Here is a 20996-nt window from a genome sequence, read left to right as displayed (position 1 = left end):
TGGCTCACTATGATAAGATCATTGCATTTATACATATAGCAGGCAAGTCACAATTAAACCACAAGCAATTTAATCAAGCATCAGTTTACATCTGTTTGCCAGCTTCAGAAAAAATTATGATATTAAACTATTTTTCAAATATTGCTTAATAGGCTGATTCGATTTGAAGTTATTATCATAATTCCTGATATAATCACATTTTAGGGAGAAGAAAATAAATTACATGTAAGGCAAAGGAATGGGATATCTAAATAAAGCCACAATCCTCTGTATGTTGTCAAGAAAAACAAAAACATAAAAACAAAAAAGCGAAAGCAGTTTAAATGTTTTACCTCTTTTATCTTTGTATATGCTTGACTCTCATTCTTTGCAGCAACAGCAAGAACTTGTGGATCAAACACAAACTGAACAAAAGCTTTTAAATTGGGCCAAAATATCAACTGTGTGTTGCTAAGAGAAAATATTATTTTCCATGCCAAATCAAAAGCCTGTATACACACAGATTCTAAAGATTCCAGGAGCTAAAGACAGAAAAAGAAACATAGATTTTAAAAGGAAAAAATGAAAGTCACATTATAAAATCATACAAGATTTACACTATTTACCTTGGGAACTAGTATTTTCATGCAATGAAAAACAGGTAGAACATGATCAGAAGGAAGAACTGTCATTGCTTCCAGTGCGGTCTGTAATGTTTGTATACAATTTTCATCATTGTGCAAAAAATGTTCCATATTTTGTTCCTTAGAAAAGCTTTGATTATTCAGAACAAAATTAAGACAAGCCCATTGGTCATGTATAAATCGTGCTACTATTTTCCCCCATCCTTGATGAGACGCAGGCTCTTCTGGAGAACTGTAAAAGTTAAAAATCGTATTAGTCTATTGAAAAGAATTTTTGACAGAAAAATTAAGAAGACTACAAATATGCTAAAGGAAAAGTAGACTAAATTCAGTATCTTATTACAGATAAGACCCATGAACAGCACATCATCTACAGCACAAGCCAACAGACATTTACTGGAAGTAAAATTCCAAATAAGTGTCCTTTTGAGCACAGGATTACCAGTAGCTAAATCCTAACTGAAGTCCTTACCTACTAGGAACACATCAGGAACTGGAAAGTCAGAAAGATAAAGAAGTGTTTATGTTAATCTGCATTTTTAAAGATTAAAGTAATAATTAAGACAGATTTAAAAAGTTAGAATATTGGAGTGTTTAAATACATTAAACCTTTGTTGACCTAAGATAGGAAAATATATACCTGCTTTTTTCCATACAGGAAGGCTTCTTTAGTACATAGTCAAGCTGTGTACAGGAAATGGCTGTTTTTAGGGCATCAACAGATGGTAGAAACTGAAGCTGAAGATCTGGCTTCTGATCAATAATTTCACAAACTTTGCTTAGTGATGCAATGCTCACTGCTTTCTGAATCTGTTTTCCAAGTTGTATATCCTAAAATTGAAGATTTACAAATAATTTCCACCTTTAAAGTGCCCTCAAATGAAAGGTAAATCAATTAGGAATTATATCAATAAAATTGTATGTGTGTGTGTAGGTATATCTATCTATCCTATTAGAATGAGCTGAATGTCCACTCCAAAATTAGATTTCAGCAATGAAGATATTAAAAGAATGCCAGGTTAATAGCAAAGGAAAACTGCATTTATACTAACTAGTGTTTCATAAACATTTCAAAAGTAGTATACATTACACAAAGCAATTATTTCTATGGTACATAAGGGTTATTTGAGTCAGCTTCATGCACTAGAACTTTCAAAATCACCTTTTCATCACACATCTCCTGCAGATTGCAGAGTGAGGCATTTATCAGAGAGGAGATAAAGCTGCAGACAAAGGGTCCTTTCTTCCAGCCACTGACTGAAGAGAAGCTTGCTATCTCCAGCAACACTCCTAGATATAAATCACAGCGTTGCAGGTCTGAAATCTGAAAAGAAAGGTATACTGAAAAGTTTATGCAATGATTATAACCAGAATCTACTCCCCCACCAAACCCTCCACTTGATGCATGACTCCCCATGGACTCCATTAACAGCCTGCATCCATGTCACATCACAAATGATTTTCGACAACTTTCCTCTTCAAACATAACATGGACATCCTTTGGGGTAACCCACACTGAAGGCTTATCTACAATGGCCCCAAATCCTGAGATGGACCAGAAGTTAAACCTGGTTGTCCAAATCACCCAATAAGATGGAGACAGTATAGCTGTCCCAGGGGCCAGTCTGGAGTATTGCTACTCAGAACTGGCATCACATTTTAAGGTATGAGCCCCTAGTCATAAAAATATCTCTGTGCTTCATTGGAGTTTGGAATGTTCTCTCCTGCAGAAATTTTCATAGACTAGTAACAAAGGTCTGGTGCTTCCCCTCCCTCCCTCTCCTCTTTTTTTTGGTAGACAGGCACAGATGCACTGACAAAACATGTCAAAGTAGTCTAGGGATAAAATATATGCATGTGCTCCCAGTATTACAACTAATCATTCCCTCCACTTTCAACCCAGTGCTGCAAGCTCCTGTTTTTAGATTTTTAGGCTGCCACACATTAGATAAAATCATTAAATCATAGAGTTGGAAGAGACTCATGGCCATCCAGTCCAACCCCGCTAAGAAGCAGGAAAATCACATTCAAAGAACCCCTGACAGATGGCCAGCCAGCCTCTGCTTAAAAGCCTCCAAAGAAAGCCTCTACCACATTCCGGGGCAGTGAGTTCCAGTGCTGAACAGCTCTCACAACGAGGAAATTCTTCCTAATGTTCAGGTGGAATCTCCTTTCCTGTAGTTTGAAGCCACTGTTCCATGTCCTAGTCTCCAGGGCAGCAAAAAACAAGCTGGCTCCCTTTAAATCAAAGTTCTGCAATGCTTTGAAATAGCTTTTGTCTGAAGTGAATACTCACTGTGTTTAATTCATGTGCAGTAAGTCTTCTGAGAAAAAAATGCAGAATGCTTTCTGTGGCAGACATAAATGTTGTTTGAAGAAATGTTGTTATCCCATCTGTGCAAAAATACATTGTATTAAAATATCAGAAGTGCATATTGCTCACAAATCTACAAAACGCAAATTATACTGAATGCACTAAACAATATAATGAACATAGTAAAAATACTGTTTTTCTTCAACTGTAAAATGCCATCGACTGTAAGACATGACCTAATTTCAGTACTACCACCACCAACAAAAACAGTAAAACACACCTGTGATACTAAGACACACATCATTTTTAGAGATGTTTATATAGGAAAAAAGTGTTTCTTAGAAATGAAGAAATACAGTTTATATATGGCAGATTTTACAAAACTGTCCAGCGCATATTTGATGGAATCCAATGGGTGATTCTGATTATCCCTTGGAGCAGATTTGGAAAGTTACTCTTTTGCAAATAAGACTGATACTAGCCTTCCATAAGTACAAGTAGGATTTCATCCAAACTCTCTAATAGTGTACTTTTCAATGAATAGTGAAATATGATTTCTGTAGTCCCAACATCTAACACCTCTAAGCAGCTTTGGGGTCTACTGTCAAAATAGAAAGACTGTTTAATTTTTTTCATATTCCTAATTATAAAGAGAAAGATAAATATTCATATTTACTTGTCCATATCCCAAAACTATCTAAATGTCTGTTTGTTAAAGACAATTTAACTTCTTACCAGGTACACCTGGAATCTTTTGCCACCATATGACTTGAGCATGAATTACTGTTACCATATCAACTGTTACAACTGGCTGCCTTATTCAGTTGCCCACTGCTTTGTCCCACCAGTGAGAAGAGTAAAATTGCAGAAAGAAATTTTGAACATGCAGAATCAAAGTACTACTAACCAACTTGTACTGTGGAAAGTTTTCTTGAACAAGTCTGTAGCAATTTCAATAGCAGCTGTAAGCTTCTATCGGATTTTTGTGTTGAAATATATGGATTAGTGCCAAGTTTGAGCAAGACATCTAGTAGCGGATTTAGAAGGGACTTCAACTCAACCCATTCCGTTTTGACATTGCCCCTATCACAAAACAAATGTTAAAAACAAACATCAAAAAACCTTGATTTCTGGGTTGATAATGCATTCATCAAAATGAGTATGGAGGATACATATTTGTACCTTCCACAGAGCATGAAGCAGAAGGCACTTCAGTTTACAGCACAAATTTTGGGAAGGGGAAGCAATGTGTATCTGTTGCAGCCAAAGCATCCTAGAGTCTTGTGGCACATTTAAGATTTATTATTTGATCTACAACAGTTTTCCCAATGCGTTATTCTTGAGATATTTTCAAGTACCATGAGCACCAGTCAACATGGTCAAAACTATTTTGATCTCCCAACATATATTTGACTGCATATTGGATGCAATTGTTCTGTTATAAAATGAACTTGTGAAATTGTTTACTTTATAACCCCTCCCACACACAGACTGATGCAAAGTGCAAGATGCCAATGATCCTTAGAGCATTCAAATCAGTATACCTGCACATAAGTCTATTTGTAAATTGTACCATCCCAAAGCTAAGCACCAGCTTATTTACATACTGATTTTGTAAATATAATACAGTAAGAATCTGGGAAAATAATGTAGGGTTCTTTGTTCTATGCAACATTTGCCTAATGTCATTGAGCTCTAACTGTTCCATATACTTTATACACAATGGATAATACAGAAAGTCTGTTTGTGTGGTTTGTGGACTGAATCTTGTAACAAATTCAACGGAAATAAAAGTATCTTAAGCACATTCATACAAACATACCGACTTATGACCAGAGAACCAAGGATTGTGGCCGGATGAATTACTCCCTGCTACCCAGGAAAAGCATTGTAACAAGGGAGAAATCAATTTGGCCCGTTACACTGATAAGAAAAAGAACAGCTGCAAGGAGCTGTTCTCCTTGAAGGAAGAACACTATTAAGAACTTCAGGATGATAAATTATCACTTCAGTTTACTTTTCTCCTTCTCCAACCCAATCCTTTTTCCTCTGTTGTATCTCTTAGGCTGCAAGATTGAAGGCAGAAACTCATTATTAGAATGCATATTTCATTAGAGGAAGCAGACAGTCTACAAAACTTATGCTTCATTGGCTCAATTGGTTGTTGAGGTGCCGTAACATCCCTCTGCATCTGATAGTCCGGGTTAATATGGCTATGTCTTTGAATTCTATCGCTTTACTAGTGAGCATCTGAAAGTCTTTTTGGTTGAAGAGTGAAGTAAACTATTTTTGAATTATATCTACCTGTATTCATTCTTCATATCTTCCACGTCTGCAGCCAGAAGAATCATTACAGCAATAAGTTTTGCATCAGACCAGTCTGGCAGAAGGCAATTTTCTGATACTAAAAATAATAATGATGATTAGTTGTTCAAAGTAAATTTGCATGGGTATGCTTGAATACATGTGATTAAGATACATCATTTCATAATAAATTCTGTTATTTCATCACCAGTTCAACTGGAGCTTAATTATTCATCTCAACTATTCTCCCTACAAGTAACGTACTACATTTTAAAATAGATTAAAATCCTTTAAGCTCCACAAGGAAGTATTTTGAGAAGAATCAAAATCATTTCTTTATTTGATTGAATGCCTAACAAAAACATTGATTTTATCAAACCGTATCTCCTCCTACCAACCCACTTGAGCCTTGAGATCTTCAGGAGAGGCTCTTCTCTCGGTCCCACCATCATCGCAGGCACATTTGGTGGGAACTAGAGAGAGGGCCTTTTTGGTGGTGGCGCCACGGCTCTGGAACTCCCTTCCTAGTGAGGTACGATCAGCCCCCTTCTTACTGGCCTTTCATTCACAAATTATATATATATATATATATATATATATATATATTCTGACCAAGGCAGAATAGAGGGGTAGCATGACTTCCCTGGATCTAGATGCTATACCCCTATTTATGCAGGCCAGAATCCTGTTGGCTTTTTTAGCAGCCGCATCACATTGTAGGCTTGTGGACAACAAGTTAAACATGAGCCTACAATGTGATGCGGCTGCTAAAAAGGCCAACGGGATTCTGGCCTGCATAAATAGGGGTATAGCATCTAGATCCAGGGAAGTCACGCTAACCCTCTATTCTGCCTTGGTCAGACCACACCTGGAATACTGTGTTCAATTCTGGGCACCGCAAATGAAGGGAGATGCTGACAAGCTGGAAAGCATCCAGAGGAGGGCAACTAAAATGATCAAGGGTCTGGAGAACAAGTCCTATGAGAAGCGGCTTAAAGAACTAGGCATGTTTAGCCTGCAGAAGAGAAGGCTGAGAGGAGACATGATAGCCATATACAAATACGTGAAGGGAAGTCATAGGAAGGAGGGAGCAAGCTTGTTTTCTGCTGCCCTGCAGACTAGGACGTGGAACAACAGCTTCAAACTACAGGAAAAGAGATTCCATCTGAACATCAGGAAGAACTTCCTCACTGCGAGAGCTGTTTGGCAGTGGAACTCTCTCCCCCGGGCTGTGATGGAGGCTCCTTCTTTGGAGGCTTTTAAGCAGAGGCTGGATGGCCATCTGTTGGGGGTGCTTTGAACGCGATTTCCTGCTACTTGGCAGGGGGTTGGACTGGATGGCCCATGGGGTCTCTTCCAACTCTACTATTCTATGATTTTATATATATACTAGCTGTGCCCGGCCACACGTTGCTGTGGCGAAGTATGGTGGTATGGGAAATCAGATAATCTGTATTTTATAGGTAGTATGGAAGAGGCCTAAGTGAGGCCTAACTCTGCCTGTCCCCTGGGGTGAGTGGGTTGCTGGGACACCAAGTGGGCGGAGCTTAGCCTTCTAACTGGCAGCAATTGGATGAAAGCAATTATTCCTCTCCCTTTAATTAGGACTTTATTTTTCTTTTCTTTTTATTGTATGAACGTAGAGGCATGGATGAGGGGTCGTGCTGCCAAGTTTAGTGTTTCTGGGATGTGTAGTTTTGTTGTTTTGTCCTAGGCCGAAATTTCATTACCCTTTTATATATACATACACCTTTCCTGTGGAACTAGGCCTTCCCAAACAAATAATGACAGGCCCTGCCGGATAACCACTGGTAGAATTTCACCACTGCAATATGACCTGAAAAGAGATGTCTTAGGAGCTATATAATTTTTTAGTTTTACAAATAACCTCAGTGGCTGGAGGTTATGGATACTTTTAAATGGTACCTACTGTAAGTTTTAATTGTTTAATTGATATGATGTGTTACATCGGATTATTTTTATATTTGTATATGATGTTTAGTTAATTATGTATTGTGTGTCAATGTATTTGTATTGTTTTAAACGTTGTATGCCACTTTGAGACCCACCAATGGGAGAAAAGCAGGATAGAAATGAATTAATAATAATAATAATAATAATAATAATAATAATAATAATAATTTGCCAAACACACATATTAAAAAAACCCTTTGGCGTGTAGTTCTCTACATATCTCTTTGGATCATGATCTTTATAAATATCTGAAAAGAGGTCTCTTTTATATTCAGAAATTTGATGGCTTTATTGAAAGAACAGAACAGTGAAACTGGCCACTCACAAAGTAGGGTTTTTTGTGTAACTTCAAACTACCAATCGAGACCAATCAAAACCTGCTTGACTTCAGCAATAATACTTTGTGAAGAATTTTTCTACTGAAAACATTAGGCTGTAAATGATTTTTCCCATTTTTCCAAAGTGAAAGAAAATGACCAATCTTCATTTGTTTCCCATTTCATACATAAAAGCATTCCCAAAACATCACTCCAAAACAGTATCACTCATCAAAGAGTGTCCCAAACACTTTTCATACAGTGCTTAAATAACTCTTAATTTTGATAAAAGGGAAGACAACTATTTTATGAATATATTTCCTGCTTTAACAGACTTCATTAGCTACAACGTAATAGTAATTATGTATTACTTACAACTAGCCATAGGTGTTTTGAGGTAATCTTCCAAAAGAAATTGCACATGAACACTCAATCTGGTTTTGTCTGGAGGCACATTACAGTTTAAAGGCTTTCGAAAATGCATGTCATTTACATACAACCAATCACAAAGCTAAAAAAAAAAAAGGTATGTTTCAATCCATCACCATACTGTTTTATTTTAGACAGCTATGTTTACCAACTTACAAGTAAAGAACATTTCATATTACAATAAAATCTTCTGAATCAAATATTCAGCAATTCATTCAGATATGAGCTAGTTCTAAGATTTGACTTGCCTGCACACAGCTCAAAACTAAGCGTATTACTGTGCTGTTATTAACATTATTAATTATAAATATTTCAATTCATCCTTTCTTCCAGGACGCTAGGATAGGATACATGAAAACCAAAACATGAACTAGTAGAATTATATTATAACAATATAGTTTGGCTCTGTGAGCGATACTGTGATAAATTATCTGTATTAACAAGTGCGTTGACTCTGAAAGTGGTACAGATATTTTAGTAAGTACAATATGAAGCCTCTAGAGCAGAGCTTTCCAAACTGTGTGTCACAACACATTGGTGTGCTGTCTGAAGTATGTAGGTGTGAATGTGATTTAAAAAAACCAAGTATGTGAAATAAGTAATAAATCATATGCGTTTCAAAACTATAAATGAAAGATTTTCATAAAATATGTTGTGACTCATATATTTTGTTATTACAATTTATGTATGTGTCCGTATCTCTGATAAGGGGTTGGTTCAACCTCCGATTTGCTGGTAAAATTGAACGACTGTGTCATAAAAAGATGGAAGTCTAAAAAGTGTGTCTAAAAATGTTTGCAAAGCTCTTCTAAAGATTTCACTGACTTAGCTAATTTTTGCACAGAATATCTAGTTTTACGGCAGCTTTTCCCACTGGATAACTCCTCTGAACCCAATTCAAAATACTATTAGTTTCTCTTAAAGCTCTAAATGGTTTAAGACCCACACACAACTATGACAACGAAAATGATCCAAGGGTCTGGAGAACAAGCCTATGAGGAGTGGCTGAAAAGAGCTGGACATGTTTAGCCTGCAGAAAAGAAGGCTGAGAGAAGACATGATAGCCATGTATAAATATGTGAGGGGAAGTCATGGACAGGTGGGAGCAAACTTGCTTTCTGCTGCCCTGGAGACTAGGATGCGAAACAATGGTTTTAAACTATAGGAAAGGAGATTCCACCTGAACATTAGGAAGAACTTCCTCACTGTGAGAGGCAGTGGAACTCTCTGCCCCAGAGTATTTGCAGCACTTTATCAAGTACCTCGTGCTTACAAAATTCACTTGGCGCACTTTGCCCAGTTCATTTTTATGACTTTTATTGTCATGTTTAAATACTGTTTTATTAAGCTTGCCATTTTATCTTTATATGTTAATGTTTAAAATTTTATAATTGCGCATGTTTTTTCATTTGATGTGTTTTATTTTGTTATTGTATTTACCTGGGCTCGACCCCATGTAAGCCGCCTCTCCCTTCAAGGAGATGGAGGCAGGGTATAAAAATAAAGTTGTTGTTGTTGTTATCCCCAATGAAGAAGCACTCATGAAAAGTGAGGATCTGATGACCACAATATTTTCCCTTTGAGCACCTGACACAAAGGTAAAATATCAGTAATAAAAGCATTACTACTATTTTTATGAGATTTCCAACTTACCTCTATTCTGCTGAACAGATTTAACTGTACTGCATTTTTATTTTTGTGATTAAATAGTTAGTTGAAACAAAGCTTCTAAAAGATCATATGGATACTGATCAAAGAGACGACCATATCCTTGTACAAGATCAAAAAAAGGTGTGTGTGTGTGTGTGTGTGTGTACACATATTACTCAAGTCATATTACCAACAGGATTCCAGCCAATATATATTTGGTTTCTCTTACCTTTCTCCACAAAATTGTTCCTCTGCTTAATGATTCTTCTGGTCTTAGACATACAATGAGGTTTGAAATATCTGAAAGGGATACCATCTCCTTAAAAAAATTTAGAAACAAAAATTTAGAAAACAAGTATTGCCTTCAGTATTTCACTTAAACATAGCATACTGTCACTTTAAAAATTACAGTAAAATTGGGTATGAGTCTGTTTATTTTCCCAGCACAGAGAAAGTATTGTGAATGTCTAAAATTAACAGTCATTCTTAATTTTAAAAGTATATTACCAAGATTTTGTAAAGCATAATCTTTCATCATAGCTGGGGGGAAAGGCAATTTCAATGTTAAAAAAAACACCTTGAAGATTCATTTAACTGAAATGAAAACTGTTAGACGTGTTCAGGGCCCAATTCAGTTCGTTCTCAATTATAAGGACACACGCTACATTCATTTTCAAAAAGATAAAAACTATGCAGTAACCTGAGATCTTTCCACTGATTAATAAGAATAACACAGTATAAGGAGACTATATCTGCTTATACAATCTAGCCCAAAGTTAAAGATCTTCAAGGGAGAACTTTCTCACATCTGGTGAGGATATGGGAGAGAGCCTTTGCAAATGGCTGCTCCCAGGCTGGGGAACTCTCTTCCACTGGTTAGACCCTTCTTCAAAATTTCTGTATCTTTAAATATAACAAAAAACAACATTTTATAGAAGCTTTAGAAAATAAATTATCTATATTGAACAGAATCATTTCCCAACACATACTGTAACTGTAGTTAAAAATAACAATACTTACTATATCTGTCAAGTGTATGGCTGCTTGAAGGAGATAACATTGGGCTGTTCCTCGCAGGAGAATCTGATGTGTGATCATAGTACACTGCAAGACATCTCTGCAAATGGATGCAATACTAAGATGTTACGGGTTAACATATTAACAAATTGCTGATTTATCATGTATAAGGATCTGTTAGGAGGGGAGAGAAATGGAGTGCTGATGCGAATGTTGATTGGTGGATGTTTTGAGATTTGCAGGGGACAACTGACAGTCAAGTCTGAGGGGTGCATGTTCACCTTTTATCATTGATTTGAGAAACGTGAAGCTGAAAAAGTTCAAGAGGACTGAGGGAGACTAGGGCTGTAGTGAGAGAAAGTAGTTGAGGTGAGTGAGTAGTAAGCGTCTGACTGGAGAAAGTGTTATGTTTTTATTTTTACGTATAAATAATCTGATGCTTTATGTTTAATCTCTGTAAACACTATTTGATGTACTTCTGGTATCTAGAATCACTATCATTCTGAGAGCTTGGTTTCAGACAAGATGTTTGTGGTGGTAGCACTGAATGTGGAAAGGGAGTATTGTGTTTGGGATTAGAGTAGTATAAATCCTCATCTAAGTCTTGAGTAACACCCACAGTTGTTGTCACACAAGGCAAGGAAGAAAAAGCCCTCACACTGAGTTTTTTCAAAGAACACCATGAAGCTGTCCCATTGGGTGAGTTAACTGTCAAGATTTACACACCTGACCAGTGCTGGGATTGCTTGGGAATATTTCCTACAGTTGGGGTAATGTTTGTGATTGCCTCAATGGGAAGCCCCAGACTTGTTTCTCCATTGGTGGAAACATCACATAAATAGTGCAAACCTCACATTTGTAGCAATGGCAGAATTATTTGTTAAGCCTACGTTTAGTGTAGGCAGCAGTGAGATATGAGCAGAAATTCCCACACATACACCCTTTGAAAAATTAAATAATGAGCCAAGGGCTTAGAACATCTTACAAAGACAACTGAGAATGTTACCTCAGAGCTAAGAGTCCTGCAACATCCAGAGCTCTATATGGTGGAATATGGGCCAAGGCCATGGAGAAAAACAAAATGGGAACAGCACACCAGTGTCTATTGCTCATCTTCTGTATGAACTTTAACAAAAAAGTACCTTAACAAGAAATTTAAAAAATGTATTTTATAACAAATATAAAACAATTCTAACTTTAACATTAAATAGCAGAGAATATGGGTTTTTCTCCCCAACAAAAACTTGGAATACATTCTTTAAATTTAACTGTTCCTTTCACTAAATCTGGTCTAAATTCACCAACAGACAACTTGTTCGACATAACTGTACATAACAGCAGAGAAAAAGATACAGAAAACAATAGCTAGAAACAATGTGACAATGCACATATCCAGTGGAAGAGCTACCGTATGGGAGTGGGTAGATACCAGATAAATCTTGCTTGAGAGTTGGAACATGCATGAAAAGTTTTGTGAATGAACACCAGTGTCAGTATTGGAAACACATTATTGGGCTAAACATGTACTCAGCTCTACTTGGCTCCAAAATACTATACCTACCTTTTTCAACTGTTGTGAACTTTATGGTTCTAGTGAAAAACAAATCAAATGCTATAGGCCTATGGTGGAAATACCATCGTATTAAGAGCATCAGACTAAGGAATCATGTACAATCATCTAAATTCAGGGCTGATTCAGACCACTGTTGCCTTAGACCAGTGCCGAATTCAGGGGAGCTGTTTATACAGCAGGAGCAGAATCAAAAACATCCAGACAATGCTGAGTATCTTTCTGGGAGTAAAAAGCAACTAGAAAGATTTCTGCTCTGCAGTTGTAAACACCTGCTGCATACATGTTCAATGTCAAACCTAACAGTGAGACAAACTGACAACGTAAGTCAGATAGTTTCTCATGGTCCAGATCTACAATTCACATGCATATTTGAGTAACTGCTTTCTCTCTGTGACCAATTTCCCATTTGAACTGCATGGAATAAGGTCTAACATGAAGAATGGGTTTTCATGTGATTTCAAACCAAAATCCTTAACATACGTTTTTCTTCTGCTGGGAGGTTTGTAAAGAAAGTAGCCAAGAATGCCTGAAGCTTCAATCCTAATGGAGGACAGGTTCCTATATTTTGACCCGGTGACCTGATAATAACCAAAGAAAAACAGTAGTGGAAATTAAGTCAAGGCTCTCAAGTGTTTTAAAATTTTCAGTTTATTGTTAATCATGCAAATAATTCTGTATACTGCTAACAACTCTATAAAAAGGCTAGCATTCTGTACTGCAATAGCAGACTTGGAATCCAGTTACAGATCTATAACTGCTCTTGTGTTCAGACTTTATAGTCTTATAAAAAGACTACATAAATGCTTTCAAAGCCCACCTTAAAAGTCAGCAGCTGTGTTAGGCAAAGATCTGCTCAGCTTCCGACAGGTGCAAGGTGGATCACATATCCCACTCGTAGCACCAGCAACAATCAGAAATATGGCTCTGTTACTATTTGCCATGTCAGCATAATGTGCTCGTGGCAGAGGACTAGAAACATAATGCCCCTTTGGCTCCAATCAGCAGCTGAACAATTTTATTTGCCTGATGTGGATGCTAGCTGTTTAAGGTGGGCTTGAGAGGGGTCAGGTCAGATGACATTACATAGCTATGCATATATAACTAAGTAGCTGATCTAGAACATTAGAGATAGTGTTCATACATATATTTGTATTACAAAGCAAGCTAACATAATTAACAAAAACTTTAATGTTTTGAATCTAGAAATAAATGCATGCAAAAGGCCTGCCCTATCCTCTCCTCAGCAGTTCCCCATCCACTTCAAAATAAACCCTTTCCATGTTAGAGGATCCAGCTGACTGAAATAGGTTCAAGGAGGAGTACTGAAAGATCAGCCAACAATGCTTTCTGTGTTCAAAAGAGGCCTTCTGTGAAGAAGCCTTCACCCCAACTTTGCTTATTCTGCATTCCCATATAATTATGCATCCAGTCTGGAGGGATTCAATGCACATGAGAGCTTTTAAGGAAGAGGATCAGGAACCTGCTTTTCTCCCATCAACCTCCTTGTATACAATTATTCCTGGATCCAAGATGGTATCAGGGAATCAGAACCAGGTTAGTCTCTAGCATGCCCTGAACTAGTAAATTCATTGATTACCTAAATTAATGATCAAGACTTATACCCCAACAGAACACAAGATGAAATATTTTGGAGCTTTTCTCTATTTTTATCATCAACCAGTAGTTATGACATCTTAGATCTGTTACGTACATATTCCAGCTTTTTCTTTCCAGCTTCCCCAAGAGACAGTTATCTTTTAACATCTAAAGAAACTATTTATTGTTTTCAATAAATAATGTATTACCTGCTATAAAGAGAACTTTCGGAAAGAGCATCCATTAATGGGCCAATAACAAACTAAAGAAAGAAATTACATTTGCATTAAAGGAACAGTAGACAATAATGATTTTATTTATATATTTACCTTATTTTTATCCCACCTTTCATCTTTTATCAAGAATCAATATCAGTATGTTTGCATTTACAAAATAATAACTTTAGCTCTGATTTGTAAAAACTTAACTGCAAAATATTTTGAATTATGAATTGATTCAATTATGAGTGAGGTTTATAAATATTATAAAGGTATTTAAAATTTAAAATTAACTGAATTATGAATATTTGAATAAATAGAAGTAAAAATATTTCCCCAACTGTATAAAGATAAGGTGAACAGATTATTCCTGCTTTTTAAAAACGTGTGCGATAGTTGAAAATATCATAGAAGGTATGATACTAACGCTCTTTATTTTCCCACATTCCAAAACTGAATGAGCCTTATGAGATTGATGTGTGTGATTAACAAATCATAACCTTCTTTCCACAATTAATGGTTTTTGAGCTGCCATGGTTCCTTGTACAATGAGCTTCATTGGGGAAAATAGGATATCTGCCTAAATGAATCACAATCCCTTACCAAAGTCCCCTCACATCAGTTTATATGCAAATGTTAATATAACCAGGAGACTATGTGCACTCCTGCCCTCATAATCAGAGTAAGAGAGACAGTATGTACACCAAATGAAGAAAAATAATACTCATGTATTTTCTTCATGCTCCCCTTAGGTCTCCAGAGCATGCTGTTCATTTGTCCCCTGGGTAACTTTTGTGATCTTTGCCTAAAGTATGAATGGCTTCACCAAATCAAGTCAAAAAGATTTTAATTCCCCTTCTTCCACACTACACTGACAAAGGAGTTCAAAGAGAAATTAAAGGAAAGAAAATCATACCTCTGAAAATCCTGGTGATGTGGGAAGACATTTTGTTTGCCAGATTTCAAGAAAGTGAACAACACCTTCTTTTGCCAATGTTTTGTTTTCACTCTCAAACATCCGTTTGTAAATACACATGTGCCATGAAGGATGAAACACCCAACAATCTGTGTTGGAAAAAGAAGAGAAAAAAGGTACATTAGCATCAGGGTATTACCTATCTCTCAACACTGTAATACAGAAGAAAGAACATATCATCTCTATATATCATCATTCAATTACCACAAGATATTTATCAGAGATTACATAAAAACATTCTCACATTCCATATGGTAGCCATGTGCCATTACCTCTAATTTTTTTTAAAGAATAGCCAGAAAACCAATTCTTTGATGCACACATTTTGTTTGTATATTTAACAGAATGCAGTCCTGATAATTCACCACAATCTAACAATTCTCTGGCCAGCCACAGTGTAAACTGGTTGTAAACAGGCATCAAGACTTTCTAGGGATCCATTCATTCATATAATTTTTATATCACAAAATGTTACAACCAATTTATTCTGGTAAATGATTACTTGTGTTATAGAACAACCAAGCAATGGTTAAATGGAACTAACTATGAAACAGGCTTACCTTTTTGTTCTGATAGTGCATGTTCATATAAACTATTTAATTTAGGCAATACTGGCTTCATAACATGAATCTAAAAAGGGAAACACACAAAAGTATATTAATTTACTCTGTAAATAAAAAGCTACGAACTATATATTGACTTCTACAATGAGTTACAAAGATGGGCAGATTTCTAAATTTGTATATCTATTTTATTAGTATCATTCAAGTGCAAAAAGTCTGTATTTAGAATGAGACCTCAAGTGCACATATCTGAATGTCAAAAAACAGAGCAACTGCTATATAAATCACGGTCTCCTTACTAAGGTTCCCTCTCATTGGTTTGCATATAGCTTTCTTTAACACAAAAATCTATTTCTTGACATTTTTTTCTCCATTGTAGCAGCAGGATTTGGGAAATTTGTTGTCATAAAATAAATGAGAATTTTAAAAACCTACCAAAGTTCATCCAAAACCAACAAAGAGATTCTGATTTACATTCTGACAGCCTAATTTACAATGTCTCAATTCCAAAATCACAATGTATTTGTGTACACACCTTTAAAAAACAGCATTAAAATGTACTTTGTCAGAACTTAGAAAAAAGTACAATTCTACTATCAGTCTTCCCCCCACCACATGCATACTATTACATAGGGCTGTAGTTATGAGGAGTTAAAATGAGTGCACTCCCTTCAAAATAAGAAATCAACCACCCCTAATGAAATTTCACTTCACTCATCAACTTCTTAGCATTTTGTAAATTAAAAAAAATCAACTGAATATTCAGAAATACACATCCAAAAAAGGGAACAGGAATAATTACGAAAGGAATGCCAATATCAAAATTCTAGGTGTGAACAATTTTTTAAAATTTCCCTGTCTCACTCTATGCCAATTCTAGAAATTTGGAGGCTGAAGAAAAATTTCATGGGAAAGGCAAAATGCTCACTGGGGGCAAAGCCCTCATTCTCTCTGTAACTACGCACCTCCTAAAACATTTAAAAGCATATAAGATTTCCATTCAGCAATAAAACAGTATTTTCACCTGCTGAATTCTGCCTTCTCCTTTTCTATATTTCTGTCAAAGAAGAGACTTTTAGTAATGATTTGTAAAAATGTTACATCTTTACCTGGTTTCCTTCCAGAATTTCCAGAATTAAAATGTAATCTTCCCAAAACTGAGTAAGTTGATCATTTTTTCCAGTACACCACCAAAACAAATATGGTCCTGTTGATCAAAAATTAGAAACGTTTTTGTATGCTCTTAGGAAAATGTAAAAAATGCTATGTAGACCGAAGTGCATTAACATGAGAACAATAACAAAACCATGTCAATGAGATGTTAAAACACAAGACAGAGCCACACTCTACTAATTTTAGTGGACAAAATCCTTGCTGTCATGCGGGCAGCAAGTATTAATGTAGGTCAGAGTTGATTAAAGTGCAGTCCTTGACAGTTCCCAACACTGTTTATCATAGGTTATGCTGCCTGGAGCTCATGGGAACTTTATGCTTATTTGGAGGACTGAACATTGTTCACCTCAAAGTACATCAACAGCATGAACCCTTCCCTCCCATGTGGTTTTGTAAATACAGAAACCACTACAAATATGAAACCCTCTTATACATTTCACAATTATTCTACAATTTGCCCTTCTCCCATATCACCCATAATACAGGTTACTTCTACTTTATTATTATTGAAATAAGAGTAGTTAAAAGCAATTAAAACAAAACAAACTTGATTAAATAGTTTTACTGTTTTATAAAAACAGCCTTGTGAATGTAGTATGAGATTTTAGTTAAATTGTAGTTAATAAACTTTTGCTGATTGCTTGAGAGTTCTGGATAACTGACAGTCTCCATTTACGTTGTTCAGTGGTCAAAATAAAATAACCTGGGATCCACTTTTCAGCCAATTAAAATTTCTCTGACTCCCCGATCTGTTGGATAAGAGGAAGATTTCCTGCATTTCGCTTCTAGTTCACGTCTAAGGGTGTATCTACAGAATCAAATCAATGCAGTCTGACAGAACTTTGGTTTTATACTGACCATATAATGCAGTTTCATATATGACTCTACAATGTCCATATAATGCAGTGTAGATTTGCCTAAATCTACAACTCTCGGGATTCCATAGCATTGAGATGTGGCAGTTCAAGTGGTGTCAACCTGCAGTATTAGACAGTCTAGCCATATATGAGAGAAGTTAGGGATCAGCTTATTTCTGCTTGCTAGTACATTTTGGCCACTGAATACACTCAGTTAACTAAAACTCTCAAGCAAGTGGCAAAAGTATACAGATAAGATAGGTTCCGTAGGTTTGTTTGTAAGTCGGAACATGTACATTTTTAAAGTCTAACTCCAGCTGCTTTTCATAGCATGGGGAATCCCTGTGGTATGTTTTGCTGCCTGTACCCCTATTCAGAAGATTTCACACTTTCTGTCTTGTGATTATTGAATTGTGAAAAATTGGGCTTGTTATGGAAACAAGGATTGGTGATAAAGCTTCACCGGAGACACCTTTTCCCCATAATAGCTCTTCCGGGAATAGATTACTCTTCCTAGGGATAGATTTCTCTTGCTTCCTATTGTCCCACCCGCATTCTTAACTATGAGTTATTTGTAAGTTGAATATTTGTAACTCGGGTACTGCCTATACTTCACTTTCAAAGCTGTTTTTATGATACAGTAGAAATGTTTTGCATTATGTTTGATTTGTCTTAGTCTCAATTTGCCTCCAGTGACTCTTATTTCAGTAATAATAATGTATGGGCAGTGTGGGAGGGCAGATTGTAGGACAGTGGTTCCCAGCCTGATTTCCAGTTGTCCCTGAGAACTATAATATGGTCTGTGGCCTCACTGTCATTACACTGTTGCAATGAGAGTGACTGGTCTCGCAAAATCCTCTTACAGTGCCAAAGGATGTCAGAAGGGGAGAGGCTGACTACCCATGAAAGGCGTGACAACAAGCCTCCCGACAGCTGCTTCTCCTCCTCCTCTTCCTCCCTCTCCCTGAATGGAGCAATTCCATGTGGCGCCTGGAGGCCATGTGGCGCCTTTGTGTCTTTGCTTTTAACCCTGTTCCTGGGGTTATTTGGGGTGCTGATTCAGAAAATTGCATTGGCTAGACCACATCAGCTCTAGATTATTAAATATGGTTTTCTGTGGGCGAGCAGATGGCGACTACTGGATGGCATATGTTCTGTATCAAACTAGAGCTGATGTAGTCTATCCAATGCAATTTTCTGAATCAGCACCCCAAATAACCAAACCGAATGACCAAAAATTGATTTGTAACCCTTTTGATACTAATGTTGGAGAGTGGTCCCTGGTCATAGTGGGCACTCGTTTTTAAAAAAGGTTAGGAACCACTGCTGTAGGAGAACTGTAAGGGGGTTTCCTATTTGTAACCGCTTTCCACTGTGCTTGACACACAAGCAGTATGTCAAGTTCCTTGGGGAAGGGGAGACAAGGAACGGAAGTAAGACGTTAAGGCGCGTGAATTCTCCCCTGCTGGTGCACCCTCAAGCACCCACCGCTTTCCTCTGGCTCCTGTCCTCCGTGGCAGTCCCCGAGGCGGCCTTGGCGGGAGGCGTCCACGGCGCACTTCAGGAGATAGCGGGCCCTCTTCCTGTCCAGGGCGTCGCGGGCCACCAGCCCCTCCTGCACCGCTTCCCAGAAGCGCCTGCAGCGGCGGGCATCCAGGCCTGGGGCAGCCCCGGCTCCGTCCTTCGGGAGCAGGGCGTCGGCGAGGGCGCTCAGGGCCAGCAGGGCCCGCCTCGCCCGCTGAGGGGCCTCCGGGAGTGGGGGCGGCGGCGGCTGCATCAGCCCTTCCCAGACGAGGCCCAGCGCGGCGGTGTTCCTCCCCAAGGCCGCCAGGAGCCTCCCGGCCACCCGAGTGGCATCCCACTCGTCCTCGTGCCCCCACAGAAGCCCCAGGGCGGTCTCCACGACCTCCCTCAGCAGCGCCGGCTCCTCCAGCGAAGCGGCCACGGCGGACAGGACCTCCACGGCGGCCTCCACGCGCCGGCGCTCCCCGCCTCGCGCCCCCGCCGTGAGGGCCTCGCGGGCCAGCCGCTCCGCCAGCGGGGCCCCGCAGAGGTAAACGCAGCGCCGGAGGGCCCGGCCCGCGGCACGCACCACCCGCCGGCTCTCCTCCTCCGTGGCTTCCTCGCCACCGTCATCGCCGAGCAGCGCCGGAAGGCAACGGCGCAGCGCCGCCTCCCGAGCTATTCCTTCCCCTTCGCGGAGCTCGAGCAAGAAGCGCAGCGCCTCCGCCTGCTCGGCCGACAGGGACCCGCCTGGGCCGCACACCGCCGTCAGCAAGGCGCCTGGCTCCACGCATTGGGAGAGCAGCGCTTCGGCCAGCACCGTCTCCATGGCGAAGGGGCGGAAGGGGCGGAGCCCAGCGCGTGCCCAAATGTCAACATCCGCCGCGGCTCACCTCCTGCCCAGCGTTTTCCTCCCTCCCCCCCCCCCCGCGCCTTTGCGAGGGAGCCCTGGGATTGGTCAAACGGTTGCTAGGCGGCTCTTCCCGTGTCTTTCCTCAGCCCCCGAAAGAGGGCGCGGGGAAAGCTAGTTGTCTTTGGGTTGATGTGAGTTTTCCCTGGTTGTATGGCAATGTTCCAGAAGCATCCTCTCCTGACGTTTCGCCTTCATCTAAGGCAGATATCCTGAGAGGTTGAGGGGTCTGTTGGGAACCAGGCAAGTGGGGTTTATATATCTGTGGAATGTCCAGGGTGGGAGAAAGAACTCTTGTCTGTTTGAGGCAAGTGTGAATGTTGCAATTAATCACCTTGATTAGTATTGAATAGCCTTGCAGCTTCAAACCACCTGCCTCAGACAGACAAGAGTTCTTTCTCCCACCCTGGACCTTCCACAAATATATAAACCTCCCTTGCTTAGTTTCCAACAGACCTCCCAACCTCTTAGGAAGCTTGCCATAGATGTGGGCGAAACATCAGGAGAGAATGCTTCTGGAACATGGCCATACAGCCCAGAAAACTCACAGCAACCATTGATCTGGCCATGAAAGCCTACACAACACATTGGTTGTCTTTGGCTGGTGCCTCTTCTTACAGTGACATGTATGCATTATAGGGTCAATGTAGGCCTGCCTGTGCAAACCTGGGCCTGTTAGGAATTGTGGGAGTTGGAAGTCCAAAACACCTGGAGGGAGGGCTGAAGTTTGCCCAGGCCTGGTGTAGATGCACCACCTATCTCAGGCATGGGCAAACTTCGGCCCTCCGTGTGTTTTGAACTTCAACCCCCACAATTCCTAATAGGAAACCAACTGTTAGGAACTGTGGGAGTTGAAGTCCAAAACACCTGGAGGGCCAAGGTTTGCACATGCCTGGCCTATCTCCTCCCACAGCATCACTTTTGGGGCCATAAATGGGGCCATAAAGAGAGAGGGATCTGTGGCCTCTGAAGGAGTATTGTTAGATTGCAACTCCTATT

The 20996-nt window shown here is 39.0% G+C and overlaps 1 protein-coding gene across 1 annotated transcript in view; it reads right to left on the bottom strand.

The window, feature by feature from the left end:
- Positions 1–19939, bottom strand: part of tarbp1 (TAR (HIV-1) RNA binding protein 1) — a 28770-nt gene extending 8831 nt beyond the window's left edge. Inside the window, exons 1-17 of the mRNA XM_008124169.3 lie at positions 19073–19939; positions 16664–16761; positions 15552–15621; positions 14932–15080; positions 14007–14059; positions 12682–12779; positions 11635–11770; positions 10632–10728; positions 9841–9930; positions 7908–8043; positions 5242–5341; positions 3845–4020; positions 2920–3017; positions 1786–1947; positions 1264–1454; positions 606–855; positions 333–521 (exon numbers count right to left, since the gene is read on the bottom strand). Coding sequence (XP_008122376.2) covers positions 333–521; positions 606–855; positions 1264–1454; positions 1786–1947; positions 2920–3017; positions 3845–4020; positions 5242–5341; positions 7908–8043; positions 9841–9930; positions 10632–10728; positions 11635–11770; positions 12682–12779; positions 14007–14059; positions 14932–15080; positions 15552–15621; positions 16664–16761; positions 19073–19916 — 2937 coding nt within the window. The 5' untranslated portion in view covers positions 19917–19939. The remainder of the gene's footprint in view (positions 1–332; positions 522–605; positions 856–1263; positions 1455–1785; positions 1948–2919; positions 3018–3844; positions 4021–5241; positions 5342–7907; positions 8044–9840; positions 9931–10631; positions 10729–11634; positions 11771–12681; positions 12780–14006; positions 14060–14931; positions 15081–15551; positions 15622–16663; positions 16762–19072) is intronic.
- Between the last annotated feature and the right edge of the window lie 1057 nt (positions 19940–20996).

Source organism: Anolis carolinensis, chromosome 1, assembly GCF_035594765.1.
Source record: "Anolis carolinensis isolate JA03-04 chromosome 1, rAnoCar3.1.pri, whole genome shotgun sequence".
NCBI lineage: Eukaryota > Metazoa > Chordata > Lepidosauria > Squamata > Dactyloidae > Anolis > Anolis carolinensis.
Note: the sequence above shows the minus strand (reverse complement) of the source record. Positions and strands in the feature narration are given on the sequence as shown.